At 43.8% G+C, this 26981-nt stretch overlaps 1 protein-coding gene across 6 annotated transcripts; it reads right to left on the bottom strand.

The window, feature by feature from the left end:
- Nucleotides 1-532: 532 nt before the first annotated feature.
- csnk1a1 (casein kinase 1, alpha 1) lies at nucleotides 533-26981 on the bottom strand (the record flags this gene model as incomplete). Of its 6 annotated transcripts, none has more annotated exons than XM_083980139.1 (11): nucleotides 26220-26980; nucleotides 25847-25953; nucleotides 20318-20444; nucleotides 19349-19447; nucleotides 12729-12812; nucleotides 9541-9680; nucleotides 9306-9384; nucleotides 8664-8738; nucleotides 8474-8580; nucleotides 7979-8127; nucleotides 533-1350 (listed from the first exon to the last, which is right to left on the bottom strand). In XM_083980139.1, exons 1-11 carry the CDS (start codon nucleotides 26340-26342, stop codon nucleotides 1343-1345), a joined length of 1098 nt encoding a protein of 365 aa, XP_083836265.1. In that variant the 5' UTR covers nucleotides 26343-26980. The 6 variants fall into 6 exon arrangements, with proteins under 6 accessions (XP_083836265.1, XP_083836268.1, XP_083836264.1 ...); XM_083980142.1 differs by having other exon boundaries at nucleotides 8015-8127; XM_083980138.1 differs by lacking the exon at nucleotides 533-1350 and adding an exon at nucleotides 2266-4734 and having other exon boundaries at nucleotides 26220-26981.

The following is a 26981-nucleotide window of genomic DNA, read 5'->3' as shown; positions in this document are numbered from 1 at the left end:
AGCCATGATCATTACAAATAAAAGAAATAAAGACATGGAATATTTCAATCTGTGTGTAATGAATCTATATAATAGTTTATTTTTTATTTATTTCATTCATTTATCGAGCATAAAAACAAAAAAATTAAATAAAACCCATAAAAAACAATGACAATACTGTAACTCTTGAATGAAGAGGCAGAAAGAAGCAAACTTATATTGTCTACAAGTTTCACTATTTGAATTTAACTACTGAATTAAATTATGTTTTCTATTATATTCTGAGTTTTTGAAATGCTCCTGTGTATATGGAAAACATAGTCAAGTTTGCATTTTAAGAAAAAAAGTAAGAAAAGATGAAAAAAATTGAATCTTTAAGTGTATATGGGGTGAGGAAAACATGTTTGTAAAATCATTACAATGAAAACAACTGCAGAATATTTCACTGACATTAAATTGCACAATAAAGTATTAAAACAAGATAACTTTGTAACATGTTGAGTTGAACACATCAGACAGGTGTGTGTAGAATGACTTGTGCCGGAGAGTCGGAGTTATGTAATGTTTTTATTGGTATTTTTGGAGAAGACCATAGGTTTTACAACAGATTTAATAATAATTCAGAGCTCTAAAGAAAGAGGGAGAGAGCCAGAGTATCATTCTACCATTGACTGTTGCCATCAGCTGCTTATATTGTCAACAGGCAAACTCCTAATCACCATAGGAAAACAAAAAGAAAACAAGAAAAAAAAAAAAAAACATTTGATTTTTTTTAAGTAAATAACATCCAGGGTTGCATCATTCAGTTATTTCAGAAAGAAAAGGGAGAACAGTTCTCAGGTTTACATGTTTTAACATTTGCTTGGTAAAAGGAGGGAGTGAAGTAACTAAGGAGTGAAGAGGGGAAGATGCTGAGATGTTTCCACTGGGGGAGAAACGGAGGGTCAGCTGACTATCTTCTTTACTTCAGTTTCCAGAGAAACCTTACAAAAAGTCAACACTGAGAGGAGGATAGACAGAGGGAGGATGGATGGATGGATGGGGCGGGGGCGTGTGTGTCTGTGTGTGTGTTGTGTTGTGCGTGCGTGCGTGCATGTGTGTGTAAGGGTGGGGAAGGGGGCTACAGCCTCCACATCCAAAAAACCTGCTTCTTCTTTCGGAGTGGAGAGTTTTTATTATATATACATATGAATATATAGATAACACAGCTGACAAAGGCGTGTAGATCTATACATTTCCATTACATAGATAGTTATTATGGAAGGAGAGACACAGACTTTGTTTGTCGCTTGTCCAGGAAGAGAAGAGACTTGTTGGCCCTGGTCACCAACGCTTCTGCAGCTCGGCTCTGGGCAGAGAGCTCTCAGAAACCTGCAGACACACACAGACACAGCAGCAGACGGTTAGCTTTGCTGTTCACACACACACACACACACACACACTCACAAGGAGAGCCAACGGCCTTCAGAGCAGGAGAGAGTCAGAGGTGAAGAGAAGCACAGAGGAACAGGACGCCATGTTCACACCCCGCTCTACAGCACAAAGAGGAAGAGTGGACAGTCATTCAGTAGGAGGCTGCTGACCGCTGGACTGGTCCAGTCTGACCGACCGGGGGGATTATTAGTGATCAAGGAAGCCGATTCATTTGCAGGAAAAATGAAAATTTTGCTGTCGAAACTCAGAACAACAGACCTGGGATCAGACTGAATACAGTTTACTTAGACACTGGGAAACTCTGTGATGAAAAGACCTTGGATGACTGTAGAACACAAACTCCAACACGTCATGGCAGAAAGAATGTGTTTACAGAATACATTTATGAGGCGGTGTTTATCTCAGTTGGTTGTGTTGAGGCTATAGTCCTCACTGCAGGCCACCCCGGTTCCAACCCTGCGTCGAGTGGACCTATCCTTTTTTTTTTTTTAAGTATATTTTTTGGCTTTTTGCCTTTATTTCATAGCACACAGTAGAGAGAGACAGGAAAGGGGGAGGCAGAGAGAGGGGGAATGACGTGCAGGAAAGGGCTGCCCGACACGGGATTCAAACCGGGGCCGGCGGCGGTGAGGACTGTAGCCTCAACATGGGGCGGCCGCTTTACCCACTGTGCCACGCACCGCCCCGAGCGGCCCTATCCTGTCATTCTCCCCCTCTCTGCCTCCCATTTCCTATCTCTCTCTCTCTCTCAACTGTCCTGTCCATTAAAGGCGAAAGAAACCCCAAAATATACACTGCTCAAAACAAAATAACAAAATAACATAAAAATTATCAATGTAAATCAAAATTATCATCCCAGGTTGATTTCACACGGGTGTGATATAGGCCTACTTGAAGTTACAATGTGTTGTTTGAGTGTTCCCTTTATTTTTTTTGAGCAGTGTACAAAAAAATACGACAGAGTATCGAGAAAAAACAAAACAGACTTCGAGAATAAAGTCATAAATTTACGAGAATAAAGTCGTACATTTCCTACGAGAAAAAAGTCATAACATTACAAGAATTAAGTCGTAAATACTGATACCGATACTGATTATGGTAAAAATGGTAAAAATGCAGACCTCAGTCCCAGAGAAGTGTGGGGTTGAGGTGTGTGGACAGACGGAGCCTTGCTCCCTGCTTGTATCTCATCAGGTTCACTAGTGGTGTAAACATGATAATGAATTACATAACAAGTCTCACTGACCTTGTCGTCTGTGCAGCAGCTGTTCACTTCAAGTCTGCATCTTACAGCTACAACTGTCTTTGTTCTTCCTCACTCTGAGGGTTTTTAGGGTTTAGTTTGGTTTGAAACCGTCGTTTTAAACCGACGGTGTGGCGGTAGCCCGAGGCTGCTTCAGCACATCGACCTTTATTCACATCTGAACAAAGAGTCAACAGACACACTCAACACCACCAGTAACCTGCCCAACCAGTGGAGTGAAGAGCAACTACTGACTGACTGACAGACAGGTGTGAGGCCCTGAGGCACCAAACAGAAGCACCACAATAAAAACTCAGGACCCTTCCTTTATTTACCTCAACAGGAAGTGGGCAGAAAGTTTCCTTCAGGGACTTTTAACGAGGGGTCGGATCAAAATTTAACTGACAGAATTCTGTGTGGACAGTTCCTGGTGAAAGGCATCATGGGAGTTGTAGTGAAGTTCTCTGAAGTGAAGGGTTTCTGAACACAGGTAGGGTCCTAGGACTTCCACCATCTTTGTGTGGAAGAGGAACGAATGGCAGAGGGAAGCAAGTCTGGGTGGTTTTTTGTCACCTCAATAAGTCATTTCTATTTAATTTGTGTAGATTTTAGTCATAAACATTATAAACATACTCTTTTTTCAAGTAAAATAAGACTAAAAAAACCCCCGGAAAAAATAAAAGGGATTTTGTCATCTGTTTTAAATGTCATTTACCCTCAGCATACAGAGTAATAACATCAAAGGGGAAGATTACAATTTCTATTCACAGTCTATTCATAATCCCTGATGAGTTGTGTTGAATGATGAGCTACTGAGCCACATGGATACTGTCTACAACAGAGCTTCACACTCTCAGCCACTGACTTCAGCTGCAGCAAGTGGGACAAGGAGGAGGCTGAGAAAGTCGAGGGACAGTGGCCATCTATCAGTGATCACTACAATGTGAGGATCCAAGTGAAGCTGGTGCTACAGGACATGTCTGTGTGTGAGCAGCAGCAGGTGATTACATGTCTGAGTGCATCAGTTCGAGGTGCGGCCCTCGGCACTCCCTGCTCCGCCGTGCCCTACGCTCAACCACAGCCTGCTGTTCAAACTCTGAAACATGACAAACATTTACATTCCTCTATTCTCAATACGTCTGTTTCATTTGTGTCCTATGTGTGTTCAAGTTCAATACAGAGTCTCTCAGTATGCCTCAGAAATTAGAAATCATTTGACGTCCTGAGCTTTGTTTAAGTTCACACACACACACACACACACCACATGGACATGTATAAATATGGTGATAACCTCTGATCATGTTGAGATTAAAAACACCCCATTGTGTGGGGGCAATGAGAACAGGATGTAAATGAGAGTAACTGCAGTTCCCACTAAGCCTCACCCCCTTGTAATAACACAGACGCCAACAGAGGTACATGAAGGCATCCTGATCAGCCACAGCTTCAGCAGGGAAGCAACTAACACTAACATCACTGCTCCAACTAGGAACATTAGTGTCCATGTCTTGATTTTAAAAAATGTTGATAGCTAGAAAACATATACAACTGTAGCTCACTGATGACATCATCTTTTGTTCACAGGTCTCATGCTGTCTGAACAAACCCTGTGTGTGTCAGTTGTGTAGTATGACTTTAAATGATTCAACTAATGACGTGTGGTCCAGGAGCGTTTCCTGTCTTTACCACCACAACTAAAACTAAAATTGAAGAAAGCAGTGGCTGCCATTCCTCTCCTTGTTTCCATTGGCAACACATCTGTGGTTATTTCTCATTTTTTCCATTTTGAGGTTTATCTGAGATTCAGAAATCAGAATCAGAGTTTATTTGTCATTGTACGACAGCACAACGAGATGAAAAGCTAAACCTTAAAGTGCATCACACATAGAAACAAGACAGACAATAACAGCACCGCAACGCAAACCGAGTCTGTTGGAGGTGTTGTGCACATCTTTAATGTTTCACATACAGCCCGTTAGTAAAAATCAAATGTAGTGTAGAGAATCACTGGTTACACCGTCGGCTGGAACAAGGTCCTTCTGGCCATCACAACTGGCCCCGCGGCTGCAGCGCCTCTTCTATAGAGGGGAAAACTGCACAGTGTTACTGCTGTGTCCTCAAAACATTCACCTCATTGATGAGTCAACAGATTATTTGAAAGGGAAATCTACAGAACATCTAAGTAGGGGAGAGAAAACTGGAGAGGAGACTAAACCTATGAGAGTTGATCATGTTAGTTTGTGTTGAGTTGTGTGGAACTGGTTGGAAAGTAACAAACAACTCAGCTCTTTGATCACATGCACAGCAAAGAGCCGAGTGTGTGGCTGCTCCACTAGTAAAGCTTACTGCTCATGATGCTTCCTCCATCATGACATGAGGAGCTTCCCTGTGTTCACACTGCTGAGCTTCACTAAATCAAAACAAAGCTGTGTAGTTTCCATCTTGTTCGATACATCCTCAGAGACATGTCCCTTCAGCCGGGTTCAGACACACCATTTCAGGACCATTTTGACACGATTTTGTCATGGCCGACTCATTTCCAGCGCCGCGCCCGATTACAAGGGTTAAAGCAAAAAAAAAATCTTTTGACTGAAATTTCTTTTTGCAAGACCCCCCCCACACACACACTAAGCGTTCCTTCGTCCGGTGTGCATAAATTGTCGTCGTTTTTGCCTTGTATTTTAAACCTGATGAAGGAAACTTTGTTCTAAAAATGTTGTTTCTTTGATTCTTCAATAAATGATTCTGCATATGCATAAACCTGAAGATGCAAACTGCCTGCAAACTCTGAAGTGGTCAAAAAGGAAAAAAATGGTGATTTTAACACATAAATTAAGCATTCTGGTGTCCTCTGAGAAGAACATGAAGGGAACATTTGTTTCAGATAGAAAAAAACATTGAGTAGGCCTACTGACTAACTGGTTCCTATCATTGTAAGGCAACAAGGCCAGAACGGCTGGAGTGTATGAAACTTAAACTGAACTCAGAACTGGTCTAGTGGGGAGCAAAAACAAATCTCATATTAATCTAGGGGTGTGGACCAGTCATTCAAGGGCCCGTTTCCGCTATTTGTCCGTGCAGCGGTGCACCGCGGACGTGCACGGTAAAAAAAAAGGGAAAAAAAGAAACCGAATGCGCGCCGTTACGTCCGCTCGGTGCGCGGCCACTCGGAACAACAGGTCCGCTCGTGCTCGTTTTGGCATCACTACCAGCAGCATCGACGCCACGCCTGATATGGAACCGAGTTCAGATTGGGATGAACGTCCTCGTCATGTGGAGGCTTTATCGCCGCCAGCAGGAAAGAAGACGACGACTGCAGAGAGAGACCAGCGAGGTGTAGTGTGTGCTCTGACATGTGTACGCCCACCACCGCAACTTCCCATTAAAGGTTTGACAGTCCAGACCATAAGAAAGAAATACAAAAAAAAAAAGATTTCACACTGCAAAAGTCTGAACCATGGTTTGGTTTGGTCCAGGGGAGCTTTCACATCTGTACATTTGGTTTGGATCACAGAGAAAAGTCTGATAATCCCGACCAAACGAGGTAGGTGTGAAAGCCCCCACGTCTACAATAACCACAGCTGCTCACAAATGGTCACACAACCTACTGACATAATTAGAGTAACAAAATTAGATTTCTGATTAGACCCCCCCCCTCTTTTCCCATCCCCCCCTTTTTCAAATGTCTACCAGCATGTTTCCTCCATCTAGAGATGCTGGTTTCATTTGTTTCTAACGCAGCTGGCAGAGCCGGTGGCTGTAGACCATGACATGCAGGTACAAAGTGACATCCCATCACAGAACCATAACACACTGAAGAGACAGAGATACCTGGTTGTTCATTCATGCTATATAGTCTCTTAAAGGGATAGTTCACCCAAAATTGAAATTTCACTCATTATCTACTCCCCCTCATGTGGACTAAGGGCTGGGAGAAGTTTCAGAGTCCTCCGTGGCTTCTCTGAGTTACAGGGGGTCTCGGCGTAGCAGTGCATGTCCATATAACGGTTGCAAATGGATACCAACTGTCTTCGTAACAAAAAGACACACCAAAAAACATCCAAATACCTCCATGCTGCTCGTCTGTAATGTCCATCTTGTATTGAAGCCCCGAAATGCGAAATTGTCCCGGAAAAAATTAAATAAGTCTATATTTCAAGCTTGTTTTGTAGCGGAAGCTTCTCAAAGCTCCTCTTCCCGGTTCGTCAAATTTGGACTAACTGGGAAGAGGACAGAACCTGGTTCGTTGGACAGACCAGGAAGAGGAGCTTCCGCTACAAACAAGCTTGAAATATAGACTTATTTAATTTTTTTCGGGACAATTTCGCATTTCGGGGCTTCAATACAAGACGGACATTACATACGAGCAGCATGGAGGTATTTGGATGTTTTTTGGTGTGTCTTTTTGTTATGAAGACAGTTGGTATCCATTTGCAACCGTTATATGGACATGCACTGCTATGCCGAGACCCCCTGTAACTCAGAGAAGCCACGGAGGACTCTGAAACTTCTCCCAGCCCTTAGTCCACATGAGGGGGAGTAGATAATGAGTGAAATTTCAATTTTGGGTGAACTATCCCTTTAATAACTGAGTATTTATGTGTCAGAATGTGTGCTTCAAGTCTTTCTGAGCCAATCACACAGCGGCTTCAGTACTTTTGTTTCCCTACGTGTGCATAAGGTGACATGACATGAGTTTATTCGGGCCCCTAGGGGCCGGTGTTCCTCAGGCTGTTTGTTCCTAATGAGCCACACCTGGTGTCGGCCAGCGCCACACCAGGTGGAGGTCATTAATGGAGTCAAACAGCACGAGAAACAAGTGTTAAATAAATAAATAAGAAGGGAAAACAAACATTATCCAGTTTGGAGAGGGAGTGTTAATTGAGAGAGGCTGCAGAAGAGTCAGAGGAGTGATGAGAACGAGTTGAGACAGAGTCACAGTGGAGAGAGCCTGTTGTCCAGCCCCAACAGAGGAACAGAAGAGCATGGCAGCAAAGTTAGTAGTCAAATTCCCCAAGGACGTCTTTGCTTCTGCAAGACAGACCAATTGTATCCAATTCTTTTCTTTTGGATTTTCTGTTCTTTTAGGGTACCTCCTCAAACTTATAATGCTGTTTAGCTTCATCATTCCAACAGGAATCATGCAATTTTTTTTTCTCTCTTTTCATTTCCAATTTGGTCTTTTTTTCGGTAACAAAAAAAGGACCACTTGGGTGTGGGTTAGGGAATAAAACAATATCTAATAGTCCTAAATACAATACTGAATGAATATATGAGCAATTGGTGTCTGTAAAAAACGTCGCTTGGCTGTTTGCTACTAACCTTTCATGTTAGGCTTGGGTTTGTCAGTTTGCTTGCCTGTGGGGGTTTGTGCCTGCTGGCCCTGGCCCCCGGAGGAGGCCCCCTGCTGGGCTGCTTTCTGTTTCAGCATGGTCCAGTCAAATGTGTAGTCATACTGGTGGTTCAGAGTCCTGAAACACACAGAAACAAGTTATCAGCGTATTCCTCACAATCGGGGCAGGTTACAGAAGGACAGGGGCAGGAAACTAAAGCAGGAGTGAAACCTATGGCAGAATGGGAAAAAGCAAGAGACAGTGACAGAGGAAAGGAAGAAAGAAATTATAGTAGGAAGAGACTTCTGCAGTACAAATCATTTTGTGCAGCTTGTTTAGTTTCTCTATAGGCTACAACTGCTTAACAAATGTAAACATTTCACACTGATTAGATGAAAAGGTAGCTATATAACTGATCCATTCAGAAAACGTCCTCAGGTTCAGTCCAGTACAGAAGACAGACCTGAATCAACACTGCGTTTACCTGAAGAGGATGCGGAACAGTTGGCGCAGGTACATGTAGTCTGGAGCCTCCTCAAAGCGCAAGCCACGGCAGTAGTTCAGATACATGGCAAACTCTGCTGGGAAACCCTGAAACATGCATTATACCACTGAGTGAAGTGGATGTGGGGCGAGACAAACTGCACCACAGCTCCAGTTTAATGTGCTCTCACCTTACAGAGGACCTCAACAGGGGTGGACATCTTTTTCTCTGAGATCTTCTCATATTTCTGCTTCTTTGTGGCAGCCTTTAAACACACACAAAAACATCAGCAACACACCAACCATCAGACGACTTTACAGAGCCACTGATGCCGAACGTTAAATGCTGCCGATTGATACACCGCCAACAGTAGGTTTGGGAGCAGGGCCTGAAATTCATTTTCCAAAAATGAAATATGAAAGAAGGCTGAAAATCACAGGACATGTCTGTTCTGATAATACAAGTCAGCGGTCCAGACATGTGCGTTTCTCTTCTATAATACACATTCTACATCTCGGGGGCTTTTTTCAGGTTTCGAATGGGGAGATTGTGCAAAGGGACAGCTCACCTGCTCCATCAGCAAGAAAAAAAAAATCTAACTTTATTCAGTAGGCTACCTAAACTATACAAAGACGTGTGTGTCATTTAAGTCAGACCGCCTGACGCAGCGCTCCTGTAGCGTGTACCAGTACTGACGTTGGCTGGTTTGAAATGTGTGCAGGAATTTTCTGCATTTCGAGTGTTAGATTTGCGGGAATCGGTTAAATTATGCTCGATACCCGCAATCCTGCAGCAAATTTCAGGCCCTGGGCAGTATAGAGCACTGTCATACCTTTAGTCCCTGCCATGGCAGACTGGTTCTGTTGAAGTACATCAGCACGTAGCCTAGCGACTCCATGTCATCGCGGCGACTGCAGACAAAAACAGTGTTATTTGTTAAGTGCAGAAACTGTGCATTTCATCAGAATAACACAGAGTGAGACTGAGTAGAGATTTCATTTATTACTAGTCATGGAAACAGGCTGAAACCCTGTTGATTCAGAGTCATGTGAAACATGTGCACAGACCTCTGTTCAATGCCCAGATGTGCATTGATGGAGGCATAACGTGCTGTGCCAGTCAGGTTCTTGTCTTCTCTGTAGGGGATGTGCTGTCGTGTTCGGTTGTCTCGGTACTTCTTCGCCAAACCAAAGTCAATAAGGAACAACTGATGGAGAAGGAGACAACAAATGGAGGTTATCTGTCAATGGCGCCCAATAGAAGGAAGACAACATTCCACAGTTCTTCAGCAATTCATTAATAAAAACCTCTCTTCATTTCAAACTGAAAGTGTAAATCAAAAACAGTTTGGCAGTGATTAAGCAAATCCTTGTGATGATGGTAAAATGTGGAGGAGAAAAGTGTCATGGCAACAGCTACATCCCTACATAAAACGTGAAGTCACCCCTCTGAGCTTCGGTTCTGACACGGTGGTGACACTAGCCCACTTCCAGATGTGACAGCTGCATCACACAGGTGTTCCCAAAACTTCATTCATTAACAATAGGATGCCGTGGTCTGATTAGTGAAGCGCAGCAGAATACAAACAACAGTTATGATGTCATTACAACATATCATCATAAGGCTGTGACACCTCACCGAGGCTGAAAAAGCCCCGTGTTGTCCATCAGACTGACTGACTGCAGCTCACTGTCCACTGTCCTAAAGCCGTGCTGTTTGTTTGACCATCTGATAATACCGACGCTCTGACAGGCTGCGTTGTGGAGAACTGGGGCCGAGTTCACAAAAATATATCAGACCGATCTGGTCTTAATGTGGCTCGTTGATCGGTGGAATGCCAGTCAGACTGTTTCTCAGATTCCCACAGGTCTGGACCAGTGCTGGTACTCAGAATCAGCTGAGCAGCAACACCAAACAACAGGAAGACATGGCTCATGTACAATGTGTTGTTTCCTAACATGAATCAGGGGAGAACAATGAACAAGGTTTTTTTTTCTTTTTACCAAATTGAGCCTTTTCTTTTTACTGGGTTCATTTGACAAGTAAACGTCCTGCGACTGATTTTTCCAAAAGGTCAAACATGTTCTGCTGAGAATTAACAGAGGTCAATGCTTGGATGTGGTTCCTTGGTCTGCCAATTATTTTTTGTAATTCTGAAGAGTACCACAGTCAACTTTAAAAAGCAGTTGAGGACCTGATTGCTGCGCTACAGAAACACACAGAGACACAGTCAGCGATCTGTCTTTGTGAAACCGGCCCCTGAGCTGCTGACTTCTCCTCTATCAGAATGACACGTGTCATCTGGGATTGTCAATGACTCGCACTACGGTACGCTCATCAATCACGCACAAGATGAACACAGAGTGACTCAGCCATGCCTGTGTGCTAACTGCTAATCAAAACCAAGATATAACCCCCCCCCCTCCTAAATGCACCAATAGTCAACTCTGAGACTGTAAGTGTTGTCCTGCCTCAGCTGCATGTTACAGACCATAGTGGCCCATGACACAGACAGTCCCTGTGCAACACAGTGTGCTACCGTGCAAGCCCATACAACACATCTGTTGTCATGCCGGTTTCATCTCATTTTAAGGTTAATGTCACAGCTGGCATATAATAACAACAACAGTAATGTAAAGTCACAATGTCACAAATGTGTGACATGCAAGCATCCTTATTTATTTCAATAACATGATTGCCACGTGTCTCCATGTTAAACTCCAGAATTTCTACTGGCATTCATCTAGAAAACAGGATAAATATTGACGTCCTACTGCAGACGACAGCTGACTCACAATCCTGACAGGAAGTTTCAACAGGAACACAACACGACACAAGTCCTTTCTCCTCAAACTCTACGCACCGTTATTGAACAGTGCTTTCACACAGAGGCTCATATACTCCCATGTCCCACATCCACACACACTTTAACGTACTACAACCACGTGTGACCAAACCAGAGCAGCGTGTGTACAGATTCAGACAAACTAACTACAGGTGTAAATGTCCTCTTATTGACCAACTGTCCAGCTATTGGTTACTCTAAACGCAGGCTGCTTCAGGGACCCATTTTCATTTTACATGTAAACCTGCAGTTAGTGTGAGGGTGTGGATAGAGCCAGGCTTTCCACTTTGTGTACTTCAGGCTTCAGTTATATACAGTGCTGCCAGTGCATCCATCCATCGACTCATCATGCACCACACCGAGAAAAATACAACAAAAACAAAGCTAAAAAGAAAATCCTAGGTATGACTCAACAGATTTAAAACACATCAAACTGAATCCAAAACGGCCTGATCGACCTGGAGCAGCAGAAGCGGCAGCAGCGAATGTGAGAAACTAATTCCTGCGGAAGCGTGTGGAGTTTACACTGGCCTGAGAACAGTTTGAGGAGCCTTCAAAAAGAGAGCGTCGTGGTGAGGTATGTAACGCAACTTTCACCAAATCTCTTGAAGCGTAGTGAGTGGGGGGGGTTGTGGTGCAGACTGTTCACCAGCTGCCTAGTGAAAGGCCTGTGGGGCTACTGCTACAGGGACCTGAGTGACACCCGTGGAGAAGACACAGAGGTATTAAGACTCTGGCAGTCAGTCACCATTGTCTACCTAAAACACTGCTGTTCTTATGTGCAGCTTTCACTTCATCTGGGTCTTTGTGAAAGGCAGATGCAGATAAAAGGACATGTTTTCTAAGCTGTCATTGAACTATCACTTTGGAGGTGTGTATATGTAATAAATATACACATACATTTATATAAGATAACATTTTCTCTCCATCTTTTGTTTCGTTTCACATTCAACATCCACATGGTCTCTAATTAAACATCAGTTCTGCATGCCACATTTTTAAATCTGCTACCTGATAAAACAAGGACTGGATTGAGATCAGGCTTGGTTTTGGTTTAATGTGAATTAGTTTAGAATGACTACTGAGCAAATGTCACATTAAAAACAGACAGGTGTTACTAGAACTGGTATTTAATTGGAGAAAAGAAGCCATTTGATAGGAGGGACAGGGGCCCCGTTTTATAGCAAATGGGGACAAAAGCTACTCCCTTGGTATTGCTGATGGAAAGTTTAGTTTGCTCCCCCACTGTAATGAAGTGCACACTGGGTGGGGGGAGTGCATATTCTGGGTATTATGAGTGCGAGATGGGTGCTGGTAGTCTGATTCACTTTAAACCAGTGTAGTTAGGTATGATTGCAAAAGCGACAACTGCTGTTGTGAGGCAGCTGGTGTTGTGGTAAAAGGTCACACCTGGTTTAATCCTGAGAAAGATGGGTCCTGAGAAGAGCTAACAGCCAAGCTTCTTTTCCTCTTCCCCACTGACGAGTCTAAACACTAGGGCAGACAGTAGAGGGGCAGGGGTCAAAATCACACAGCCGCTATCCACCTTCAGTCACAGTTAGCATGAGTACAACGTTGGGCACTTCTGGTTGCACCCACATGGTTTTTTTTGCTCCCTTTGATACAACTAACAAACAGTGTCCTGTACAGCTCATCCTGTACATCCCCCCAAAAAATAAAAAAAATAAAAACTGGACCTACACAGGCAAAGAAATCCACTTTAGAAATCTTTGTGGTACAGATGTGATCATTCTGGCCATCAGTCCAGAAGAAACCACGTGGATGTGATTTGCTTCTGTCAGGACGACCGTGGAACGATCAACCCTGCACAACAAGAGGCCAAAAGTGTCCCTTGTTTAGCTTAATGTCATGTCTGACAGAGACAATAAAGGCCAGTGCAGACAGGCAACACCATGGCTCAGGAAAGACCTAGGACAGGAAGGGAATTGGGAGGGAGGGGGGGAGGGGGGGGGCAAACAGTAAGGAGCCCATGGTTGTCCTTTCTCCACCAGCAAAACAAAGACTGTATAACAAATATCTGCTGCCTACGAGGGGTTGAAGAGGCCTCCGAGGGGTGATGCATTATTTTAATAAAGTTGTTGGCAGGCCTCGGCCGACACATGGAGAGTTCCTGTGTCTTGTTTACATGAGTTACTTTGGTTGTGTGCAGCCAGACAGCCTAGCATGGGTTCAGTCTATCAGGTGGGGTTAGTAGTAGAGAGAAGCTGATGAACCCGCTGTTAAGTGTCACGCCGAGATGAGCTCTGAGCCGCACCAAAGGTTAACTCACACTTTGCTGTGTAATCATGAGATGGTTCATGACAGAGCTCAGTAGTATTTTTTTATTTTATTTTATTTTTTTAACACTTTTACACATACTTGGCTTACATCATAAGCTACCAGGACAGCAGCGGTCCCAGTGTCGGGACTGAGGTTTAATTTGTGCCACTGTCTTTTTTTTCTTTCTTTCTTTCTTACTGTTCTGTTTTGACATGCACTGTAAAACCTGTCTGTTATCAGTCTGGCACACTGCACACTAAAAGCTCCATGCAGCAGACATGTTTCTGTGGCCTGTTGCACACTGGAACTTTGAACAAAGTGTGACGTGGGACTAGACTACACAGCAAACAAGCTGCTCTCAGCCTCAGACATCAGTGTATTGACCACACATGACTGCTGACTAGAGGAATCCATCCCCAACTACCACTGTTGTGTTTTTATTGAATGAAAATTTGCCAGTAATAAGTGGCAGCTGATCAGACTTGGTTGTTAACTTTGCTGTGTATAAAATAGCCCCCACAAACCTAAAACATGGACTTGTTTTACAAATCGGAGATCAAGTCATACTGGGCCTCGGCTGGCCTGATGACATCACCGTATGAGTACAAGTAATGGTACGGACCAACAGCAGAGACACATTGTTAGATAACATGTTTGCTGTGGTCTAAGTATGGAATCAGAAGAGAAGCAGTGTGCACCCTACAAATCAAGGGCTGACTGAACTGAGAGATGAAGTCTGTTTCTGAGTCTGTTTCTTCAAAAGGAGTGAGTGTGCCTCCATTAGAGCTGCACATGACAGATCTTTCTGATTGTATGAGGGCTGCTACTTGTTGAGTGACAGGTGAGCTTGCCCATTAGGCTCTAGAGGCTATAGAAGGTTCTCGTCTACCTCAGCTGTCTAATATGCAACTATCATACAGATGAGAAGCAAAACTGGAGAATCAACAAAAAAAGGGAAAAAAAGACTGTAGTTCCTGTCAACCTTGAGCCCTGTACTGTTCCAGCCATAGTCCAGGACCACTTCTCTCTGCTGCTCCACTAAGCACCTCACACTGAACATCAACAGTCCAACTCTGAGCTCTTCAACCAACAACATTCATCTATACATACACAGACACACGGCTCTGCCCAAACTATATTCAGTGGGTCAGTTGTCTTGCAACAAAAAGGCACAACATGCTAAATTATGCGCAGAAAAGCCCTGTTGCCATCCAACACACGTAGGGGCCTGCGACTTGTGAAACTGTCGTGTCATCGTTGCAGAGGTGTGATGAGATCTCGTGGCACGAGATTTCACGACGTGGGGTTGCTTCTGGTCCAGGTGAAAGCTGTCTGGCAAAGCCGTATCCAGCTGCAACAGCAAGACAGGGTGTGACAAAATTAGCACAGAAGGTGCCCCGGCCACTTCATTCACATCATTTGTGTGGCATCGCCATAACAACCGGCGGTTGTTACAACAATGCCTGCAAACTCGGCCACTTTGAGTTGCACATGGGGTCAAACATAGCCAAAGTTTTACAAGCAGCTGTCACTGACTGGGAGCTTATGAAGGCGTTGCTATTGTGACTGATAATGCAGGTAACATGGAAGTGGCTGTGTGCAAGGCAGGACTGAAGCCACACATTAAAGGGATGTTTCAACATTTTGGCAAATTGGCCCATTGCCTTAATCCGTTTAGTCATAGCAGTAGGTTCATTACCTTTAATTGTCGGTGCAAGCTATTTTTCACTTGGGGGGGCAGAGATACAAGCTGCTCAGCTAACGCTACAGAGGCATATGGTATTTCCAGGTTTCCCTCATCAAACTCATCAAATACACAATCCAACAACTCCACAACGCTCTGGTGGGCAAGTTGTGAGCTGCACATTCACCACGCTATGAGATAATAACACAACGTTACCAGACAGAGTTGTTTTAGAGGGAAATGCGTAGACGGAACTACATTCCAGACACGGCTGCTGGGCGGAGTGATTTCAAAAGCAAAGTAGTTCCGAGTATTTGCTTCATGTGTCGTAATGTTACATAATTACCGTATACGTTATTATCTCATAGCGTGGTGAATGTGCAGGTCACAACTTGTCCACCAGAGCGTTTTGGAGTTTCATTGAGGGAAACCCGGAAATACCATGAGCCTCCGTAGCGTTAGCTGAGCAGCTCACGGCTCTGCCCCGCCGATCTTAAAACAGCTTGCACTGACAATTAAAGGTAATGAACCTACTGCTAAGATTACAGGGATTATGGCAATAGGCGAATTTGTCAAAATGTTGCGATATCCCTTTAAGTGCTACACTCGCGGTGTAGAGTGGGTCACTGGTTTGCTCAGGCAGGTGTGGCGTGTGGCTGTTTTTCTTCCATCAGAAGCTGCTACAACTGCAGACACAAAAGTGCATGGTGGCCGTTACCACGCGATGGAACAGCACCTTGGATATGCTGATTGTGAGCTGGAGCAGCAAGCCGCTGTGTCAGCACATCCCATTGGCCCCAGAGACACAAGACAGAGCCTGCGAAACATCGACGGACTGGACAGCTGGCATGTCAGAGATGCCCAAGACCTGGTGAAGCTCCTGTATCCGTTGAAGACAGCCACCACTATCTTAATGTGAGGGGGAAGAGCCCCACAGTGTCTCTCATTGTGCCACTGAAGGGCATGACTCAACACGGCATTTCTACTGGCTTTTCTTTGCATGTTTATTTTGTGGAAAGGAGTTCAGTTAGGTCACGCACAGCTTCAATTAGAAGTAAGCAGCTCATACATTCACAGTGCTTGCATACTGTTCTGTCTTTTACAGCATATAATAATTCATTACAATACAGCAGATGAAACATTCATCACAAGATGGCTACACCTCTAAATGCACCTGCAGTGTTTTGCATTTTGTGACTGTCAGTCATAAAAGACTATTTTCCCTGTCAAATGTTTTGTCAGTCAAGTTTTCTTAGAACTACCATTAAACTCTCATCTCATTCTAATGAACCCAATCTCATGCATGGTCTGGTGATCTGAGTTGATCTCCACAGCCCTACTGTTGGATGACTGTCGGCTGCTTGCTTCTGGACACCAGCTGCTTTCACTCATCTCAAACACAGAATGCTGCACAAACTCTGTCACCTGGCACAGACATAAGCAGAAAGGCAAACAGGCCCTCATCCAATGATGGGCTCGTGTATTTCACAGTATGTCAGATATATGTGGCATAAAAGCAACAAAGCGCTGTTAACAACAGCTGATTGGTCAAATGCTTTGCAGTGGCCCAGGTTGTCTGCTCACAACGTCAGTCTGGCCGATGGCCACCAGGCACATGGCTGCGTGGAAGGAGACGGCTGCTCAGCATCTTCACACCGACTACTGGGATGTCTGCTTAAACTTTAAAAAAGCCTCTCTGGCCTGTGTTAACATGGATTAATAACGTCTGTGTCACAGTAAATAGTGGACCCACAGGTTTGAAATGTGTTGACAACATTTAGAAAACAGCCATTACATTCACAATATGCTGCTGCTACATGACTAAAGGAACCCATCCTTCTGCCAAGACGTCTGTCTCTTGATCTCACTAAACAGTCAAGTTAGAAACACTTCTATTACATTTAAATATTCCATATTAGACTTGGTGTTTACACTGTTAATGGATGTTTGTCTGCAACAAACAGAGCAGGACTGCAGTGTCAGGGGTGGAAGGCTGTCACTTCAGTGGAGGTTGGGCTTTGACTACACAGCTGCTCTGCAGCAGACACACACACACACACACACTATTTAGGACGTTGATCAAAACCCGAGGCTTTATCTTAACCAAAATGTTGCCTGTCTGCAAGGCTCAAAATAATGGACACAAAACATTCCATTTTTGGGTCAGGCAACTTGACTATACACATGTCTGACCAGAGGCAAACAAATGACATCACAAGGAAACAAAATGTTTTGTTGTGTGAGGAAGCGTCTCTGTCCCTGATGCAGAATCCAGCTGACATGGCTACTATGCTCTTTGTCATGGGGGCAGCTTACAGAGATCAGTCACAGCACATGGACTGTGTGACTCACTGCACCATTACAGCATCACTGGTCAATTACAAATTTTATGGAAAATAGATGCTACAATTGACATATATATGAATTCAAAAAGGGCAGAATGAACAGCAGTTGACACTGGGTCCATCCTGATGTTAGTCTGAGCCTATGTTGGATTGTAACTCCAGTCCAAGTCAAACAAGGTGCATGGTGCTTTATTTTCTACATTACTGTGTGTTCACAAAGTCTTCAGACCCCTTCACTAGCTTCTCGTGTCGCATTTTTATCCTAATATAGTTTCATACATTTTCCCCTTATTAACTGACCCACAATGTCCCATAATGACAAAGTGAAAACTGAATTTTAGAAACTTCAGAAACCTCTGGTCAGGACCATGGCAACAACTACAGCCTCTGGTCTCCCTGAGTTCTTGCAAACCTGATGGACAGCAGAAAGACGAGCCAGACTCTGAGCTCTGCAGCAGCTCCTTCGTCCTCATCGTTTCTGTTTATCACACGTTGATTCCACTCGTGTCTCACAACAGTGATCCTGAGCTAAAACTTCAAGACTCATATTTAAGTGTCTGAATACTCAGATCATTCAGTTTTCAATTTGTCATCATGGGGATGGAGGGTAGACTGATGAAGAGAACATGTTGATGAAATGATTAGAGTGTGAGAGTCTCATTTATGTCAAATAGATACTGTACTGTGGCATTGTACACCAACTGTGCAGCCATATTAGTTGAAGACACTGTTTTTTCACAACCTGTCTAACACATCTATGACAGATGATCCAGGAGCAGTATAGGGTTCGTTTCCACATTGTTTTCTCTCTCTGTGTTGGAATGTGTTCCAGACACACCTGTCACCTGCCCAGCGCCGTGAAACCAGAAAGACTAACTTGCCAGGCAGTGTGAAGGGACACAAATGACTTTGCTTGTTTAAAACATGATTAACAGCCACTTACTTTGGTGTAAAAAAAAGTTTTAGCAGGGTAAATAATCACTGGAGTGTTTCAAACCCACACTGCTCACTGGGCATGTGTCTGCTGCTGGCTGACTACCAGCCTGACAATACATTACCTCAAACATCTATCTGAAGAGTTAGTGTGACTCAATTTGTCTGCATTAGTGAAAGAGCGACCAATCACAACTGCTGATCCTTGGTCTATATCAATACAATCTATCCAGTCTTCAGTCCTGTCCTGTCTGTTATTTTGAGAAAGAAGAACTGTGTGTGGTTAGTTTTGTCATCTATAGGTGAAAACGTTGAACCTACAGGGTTTGACTTGGAGCGAGCTCACAAATAATTAGAGGTTATTATTATCATCATCTAAGAGTGACATGCAGGGGTACATTCCAACTTGGTGTGACTGATTTAAGAGTAAAAAAAAAAACTGGTCCTGACAGTGAAACCTGTGGGACTTACTATAGCAATCTTATGACACAGACACTGATTAAAAAAAAAAAACCTACAGGTATTACCTTTACTGAACTGCAGAGTGCCATAGTTTCAACCAGAAATATAATTCTATTCTGATTTGTATTTGTCCCCGTCCTCTCCTTGGCCTATTTCTCATAAAGTGTTGACCCATCATTGTTTGCCTTCAGTTAAAGAAATGAGGAATATGTTACATTTGCTACTGTTTGCAGGCTCACAATAACATGCCATGGACCGAGTGCCAATAGGCGACCATGACATGTCCACCATGCTGGCGGTATGTACAGGGTCCGGACAGGCCTTACCTTATTACAATGACGGCCGATCCCCATGAGGAAGTTGTCTGGTTTGATGTCTCTGTGGATGAAGTTCTTTGTGTGTACATACTCAATTCTGCTGATCATCTGGAGACGAGAGGAAAGTCACAGTTAACCCTTTCACTGTCCTCCCAATCAAAACAGTGGTCCACTCTAATAGGCTTTAACACAACTTTCACTGAGGACATGGATTGGTGAGAGCCAGCATATAGCCTACATCATGACCCATATTATCAGTTCAAGGGATAGTTCACCCAAAATTCAAATTTCACTCATTATCTACTCACCCTCATGTCGACTAAGAGCTGTGAGAATTTTCAGAGTCCTCCGTGGCTTCTCTGAGTTACAGGGGGGTCCGTGCAGCAGTATTTGTCCATATAATACTTGTCAATGGATACCAACTTTCTTCGTCCAAAAAGACACACCAAAAAACATCCAAATACCTCCATACTGTTCGTCTGTAATGTCCCTCTGGTATTGAAGCCCCGACATGAGATATTGTTTAATAAGTCTATATTTTAAGCTTGTTTGTAACGGAAGCTCCCAGTGTCTCGGTTCACTGCTCTTCCTGTGTCAGTGCAAATCTCGCGTGATTTGCACTGACTAGCGGAAAAATTTCTCATGTCGGGGCTTCAATACAAGAGGGACATTACAGACGAGCAGTATGGAGGTATTTGGATGTTTTTTGGTGTGTCTTTTTGGACGAAGAAAGTTGGTATCCATTGACAACCATTATATGGCCAACTCAGAGAAGCCACGGAGGACTCTGAAAACTCTCACAGCTCTTAGTTGACATGAGGGAAATTTGAATTTTGGGTGAACTATCCCTTTAAGAGAAGGCCTATTCTTCAGCCCTGCATGGATATGACCTCATGCTCTGCCCCTCACCCTCTGGCTGATCAGCGCTTCAGGAGACTGTATGGTGTGTGTGTGTGTGTGTGTGTGTGAGAGAGCTACCTGGTCTGCCAGCATGAGGACCGTCTTCATGGTGAAGCGGCGCGAGCAGAAGTTGAACAGGTCCTCCAGACTAGGTCCAAGCAGGTCCATGACTAGGACATTGTAGTCCTTCTCTTGGCCATACCACCTGGTGACACGACAGGAACACGAGTTTCAATTAGTTGTGGGTTTCTGAGGCTATTGGTAAAGAAATGTGGACGTAGAACTTCAGTGAAACCAGCTTGGCGGTCCAGAACAATGACAAAAGACAGACAAGTCACACAGCTCACAGCAGACCCCGAGATATGAGACACACCAAGTAGACATGACAGCTGCTTAGTCATGAAACGGGGGGGGGGGGGGGGGGGGGAACTAACTATTCAAGTTCTCGTGAGGCTGCTGCAGTTTTTTTTGCTGCAAATACTGATCAGTGAGTGAGATATCCTCGGCAAATAATGTTACAAGATAAATATACCATAGCCACATCTTGGAAATCCAAGTGACTTTTACATTAAAGGGTAAAAATCCCATCTCTGCCGGTATGTGGAAATCTTCTATGGTGAGCAGAGGAAAGCACTGAGGCATGCTCTCCCTGTATGTCAATCAACAAATGAGCATCTAGTATTGCTGTGTATGTAGTATACGTCTGTTTGTTCTTGCTTTGTTTTATTTGAGATAACAAGTTAACCCTTGGACCACCGGGGACTCTTGTGTTTTGGACTGTGACAAATATGGCGTGCTACCGCCCTGTTGTGTTTACCTTATTGGAGTTGAGCCTTACTGTGATAGGTCTGTTTTGCACCTGTATTATTTGTTGTAGTGTGATTCTTTTCTCTGAAAATTAATAAACACACTTGTTTGAATCTGATGTTTTGGTGGCCTGGCGTGCACTGGGTGGGACTGTGCTACAGTGCTTCTGTCAGCTGCTGACATTCACCACAGGTGACTAGAAGCATTCATTCCCATCCACTGATCAAACATTGAAAAGGGAGAGATGTGGAAACACAGGTAGAACACAGGAAGCATCAAACTCCCTGAGGACGACAACAAACCACTGAATCTGTTAACACACTTTAACACTAAATAGAGGCTGCTGTGCACACACACACTCACTTTCATAGGCAGTTGTTTACAATGACTAACAAGATAGTGTGAAAATGTTCATGTGTGCAACACAGATGAGAGAATAGTTGTTACTCCTTATTTGGTCAATCCATGGCCCTTCCTGATCACAGATCAGTTGATGAATGTGTGTCTCAGCCTCAGCCTCGTCCACACCGCACACAGCACGGTCACTTCACAGCAGAACAAAGGCAAGACAATAAAACACACTCAAGTCTTTTACTGCTGTTGAAGAGCAAGCTTTCTGTCTCCATGTCAACCTGCATGTCTCCTAAAACAGACAGCTGACGCTGGGTCAGTTCTGAGTGTTGAGTTCCTCAACACTTTTCCTGCCACAAGTCACAGCCCTGCTACCTTCCTCTCTGTTCAGTCACTGATGACTGGCCTGCAGAAGTTTGGGGCCGTGTCCATCTCTTTATGGTGCAGTTTGTAATGTGTGTGTGTGTGTGTGTGGGGGAGGGCTGAAGACTCATGACTAAACAACAAGCAATGGAGAGCCAGTCCTATGGAATTGCAGAGTCTGCACAGACTGTTACTATCATCGCCATAATAGTCTGATTAACTTGTAAGAGGCTCCTTGGTACAAGTCAATTTTGGATAATGGTTAACCTGCAACTTTGAGGGTTCCAAACATTTGAAGTTTCTAAATGGCATACTTTTTCCAGACTTCAAATAATTTGTGACATTTGAGTAATTAGATGTGTATCATGTAAATAAATGATGCAATTAATCATTTGTTTTCATTATTCTGAATTTGTATGTCACTAAATCATTTCCAGGAGATTGTAGCTAGGTACAACAGCACATACAAAGTAATTAACCCAAATAACTTCAGATAAGACCAATCCCTGATTAGCATTAAGATAAATATATTTCCATACAGTAGTTTCCATTTTCAGTACAGAGCCAGTTGTTTAGCCACTGTAAAATCCTCACTGGCCATAATATTTGTAAAGGCATGAATTATCCAATACCAATATCAACTCAGCATGGCCCTAAGCTGCACAACTGAAGTCAACAGGTTTAGACTCCACCATGACATCAACACAATGCACTCAGCTGATGGAAAAGGTCTTAGTAGTTGAACGACTGAGGCTTTGTTTAACATCCTGTGTTGCTTCAGATTTAAACAGTTAACAGTAAATGTGTGATTCACTGCTCAGCCCTATTAGTGCTTTAATGAGCCACACAACAGAAACTGCTGAAGTAGTCATGGAGAAAACAAGGTGTGTTTCAGAGTCAGGATGAGACTAGCTCGTACCCGTGATTTGGCAATTCTACGTTCCTGTACCACCACAAGTATTTAACCGGCTCAGACCTGAGAACCAGCAGCAGTTCTCAGAGGCCGACAGGAGAGTCAGCTTTTCACTAAACACCAACACTCCACTTTCTCAGACTTGAAAAAAAAAATGCTATAACATGACAACAGCACTTCATATGAAATGATGCAAGCTCCTTGACAACAGCAATATTACCAGAGAGAGAATTAATATCTGGTTATGTTCTCACCGTGAAGGGACTTGTACACACGAGTACACCATTTGCTTATTGACAAAAAGAAAAAAAGAAAAACACACACGGGGACAGTCCTCATGTCAGCTGGTGAATGATCTATAATGAATGATACATTACTGAGTGCTCTGCTGTAGCTTCAACTCTTTGAAATAATGGCTTTTAACTTTTCTGCTGCTGACTTTCAGATGATCTTGAGAGTGTTGATTCATTTGTCACACGTTCCTATATTTTATTTTCTTATTCCAGCTTAGTTGACCTGTCCAGGAAATCTTTAATACCCGTTTTAGAATTTGACTTAAGCGTCCATTACGATGGGGGAACCACTCTGCTGGTGAAATGCTGGTGATCCACCAACAATGTGGCTTTTAGTGTTATGATCTCATTCAATATATTCACATTCTCTGTCCCAATCTGCTGCTTTCCTTCATTGCGTGGTGGTATACAGGTGACATACAGGTTAAGCTACATTCACTTTGTTTGAAGAGTGGTACGGCAGATTAACGAGCACAAGAAATTCTAATTCGCAATCACCCGGCTCCTTAACTGGAGCCAAATGCTTCACTTTGGGGGTGGAAAGGCAGAGCGGGAATGAGGAAAAGGCCCGGCTACAGTTGAGTTGGTGGTGGCGACTGCATAAAAAGTAAGGCAGGGTGAAGTCGGGGTGGAGGAGGGGCAGCAGGACCAGCAGGTTTGACAGGCTCTAACAAGTCCCTGCTGCAACATGAAGCCAGCGACGCCGGCACAAAGATTCAATGAACAGTCCCTGGTTGTTGAGCAGTAAACTTGAAAAAGAAAAGAAAAAGAAGCTTTGCCTTAAAAGCTGCAGAGAAGAAAAAAAAAAAAAACTGACTAAAATACCCACAAGCACGGCTGACTTCCCCAGCCTCAGCTGATATTCATTGTCCTGTGAGTGGAAATCTGGTTTAGGGTCTGGGATAAAAAGCTGCCATTTTCCATCCTGCATCCCAACGGCAGCAGCAACACAAATAGCATATGGCAGAGTCTGGATACAGGTCGGCCGCACAATGTGCTCATTAAATTCCAAACAGACGCTACAAACATCTTTGATTTTGTTCTTTGGAGTTTTCCTGCTCACAAATCATGTGGCTCCCGTGAGTCATAGTAGCGCCGGCTTTACCACGCATTTATTACAACGCACTTCCTCTTATCTACAACGTGTGCTTTAAGTTAGCAGCACGGGGGGGGGGGGGCTTCTATGGCCCAGAGCTGCTCACAAAAACGCACGACGAGCATTCAAGCCATGTGTGCTTCTATCAATGACAGGAGACAGCTTACACCAGGGCTCATTTATGAAGATGCGTGTGTGTGTGTGTGTTCGGAGCTCGGGTTTCAACCTAGTCACCATATCTTAGTGATCTACACTAATTGTGTCCGTTGAGCCGTGTGCCAGCTGTAGTGGACTGTATATGGTCGAGTGTGTTCACGGTCTGAGTCAGCCTGTTTCTCTGTCGGCCATTCAGTCAAGTAGACAGCAGGTTAGTCTGTCTGAAAGCTACCAATCACTCACCTTTCCAACTGCTAGAGAATGTGTAAACTAATAGCTTTATTATTATGATTTCATGAGGATGAACCATGAGACGGTTAAAGGGATAGTTCACCCAGAATTCAAATTTCACTCATTATCTACTCACCCTCATGTCGACTAAGAGCTGTGAGAGTTTTCAGAGTCCTCTGTGGCTTCTCTGAGTTACGGGGGGTCCGCGCAGCAGTATTTGGAACGGAGGACTCTGAAAATTCTCACAGCTCTTAGTCGACATGAGGGTGAGTAGATGATGAGTGAAATTTGAATTTTGGGTGAACTATCCCTTTAACTAATGCTGTGTCCACCCTGTTCTAATTACAACATGGATTTCCTGTCTGCTCAACAAAATACTACACAGTGGTGAAAAGGTTTTCTCTTCATGTAGCTGTAATGAGATTAAAATAATAAAAAAAAACAGAACTGTAACACTAGTGGATCAAATAAACAGTGATATACAATATATGTATATAGAACAGAGCTAAGCTTGTATGTAAAACATACAGAGAGAAGGTGGTAGATAAGCTACGTATGTATAGGCCTGTGTGTGTACATTAAGTTACTGTACAGTAGCCTACTTCCACTTTTCTACAGCTAGTGGTCAGTATCACTATCTTCCTGGCTGAAGGTATACACAACATTCCCTGTTTTTATTTTTATTTTTAAATGAGCAGACAGACGCCACAGACTCGATGTGTGTCTGTGTGCAGCTGCTCCGCTGTAATCAACCGTCTGCAGCGACGTGATGAAGCCCAGCCCGGAGCGCTCACACACGGCACACATTGTGTTGTTGTGGGCTCCTCTCCACCACTACCACGTTTTGTGGGGGCTACTCCCAAACTCCCAACACACTTCTATATACAATAAACACATCGTACGATGTTAACAGCGCTACGCGGGGACCGAAATCACGCGGCGAAAGCACACTCGGACCGTGGTGAGGCTCAGATTGTTGATTTCGCTTCTGTAGCTCCGCCGCCATTTTCTAACAGGGCAAAAGGAAGACATGTTGGGAACTAACACAACAAAAGAGGAGCGGCCATTTCCAACCACATAGTTGCTTTGCTCAGATTAAAGCAGCTGCTAGTCACGATAACAGCACAACGCTGGCTATTAACACTGGCAATACGAAGCAACTTGACGTATAATGTGAAAACACGACGGCATTTTAAACGTTCGCGAAGAATCCACCGTCAGTAGAATCGACTAAGTCCTACAAGGCAGATTAGCAGGCCTGCTGCCAACAAGGTGGCTGCCACTCCGACATTACTTCTCCCTACGGCAAAACCTTTCCAAAGCATAATATATATGACCCAATTTGTTACTTCATTGTCAGTTTGGACTTAACAACGTGATAAGGTCTCCCCCCTTACCTGATATGTGGGATCCCGACACCCCCTTGCAGGATTTTGTACAGCTTGCTTTCGTATAACAACTGTGGATGTCTGGCTTTCTGTGACTCCAGTTTTACAGCTACCTCCTGAAAAATGGCACACACACAAACATAACATTTACATTTGGTAGTAAAGCTCCTTTCACAGTGCCAGTTACAGTACAGACTCTGTCACATTACATATTGTAACTATGAAATACATTTGGCAAAATCCATTTCACAGTTTGGTAGTTTCAGACTTGTTAACCCACAGAGCTGTGTGGCAATCAACCTCACATATTGTGTTCATGTTGGAAAACGGACTGACAAGTAACTTACACACAAAAAATGTATATGATGATGCAGTAAATTACCTCTCCATTTGTGATGTTGATGGCCAGATATATGTCGCCAAAAGATCCCGATCCGATTTTTCGGACCAGCTTGTATTTTCCACCGACTATAAACTCGGCTTTGGAGCCACTGCTGCTCGCCATAATATCCACCAAATGACGATCTCCTCCCGATTCACTTTAGGAAATTCTGTGTGGCAGTGTGGCCCGATTGTCAGCAGAACATACAGAGACCTGGGTGTCCACTTGAAGTCGGTGGGGGTAATTATGGATTAGCTGTTACTCCAAATAATATTATCAACAACGATCGAAGCAGGTAAGTTGAAAAATAAAAAAAAATCCTGGCGTTATTCCCTTTTATCACAGGCTAGCGGCTACAAAGAATCTGCATTAAAATAAACCTCATTCGACAAACACGGTCTGCCGTGTCAGTATCGAAGTATATACATCCAACAACTAAATCCGTAAAACCTACGGCCTTCGACAACCACCCAGCTACCTCGAAGTAGCAGCTAGTCGTATCTAACGCTGGCTAACGTTAGCATCAAGCTAACGCTGTCACAAGGACCGCCGCGGAAAAAATCTCCGGACCTCCTCCGTGGTGAGGGGCAATGGTCGCCTTTTCGCTAACACGTCCGATGGTGTCGTTGCCTTTTCAATCTTTTCAGTCCGTTATCGGTCGATTTCGACAAACTTGAAGGGTCGCAGCCGTCTGTACAAAGCGCAACCCACTCACTCCGCCATCTTGTCTTCTCTACCCTTTCTCTCAGCTGGTTTCCGTTG

Source organism: Trachurus trachurus (assembly GCF_905171665.1).
Source record: "Trachurus trachurus genome assembly, chromosome: 10".
NCBI classification, from domain to species: domain Eukaryota; kingdom Metazoa; phylum Chordata; class Actinopteri; order Carangiformes; family Carangidae; genus Trachurus; species Trachurus trachurus.
Note: the sequence above shows the minus strand (reverse complement) of the source record. Positions and strands in the feature narration are given on the sequence as shown.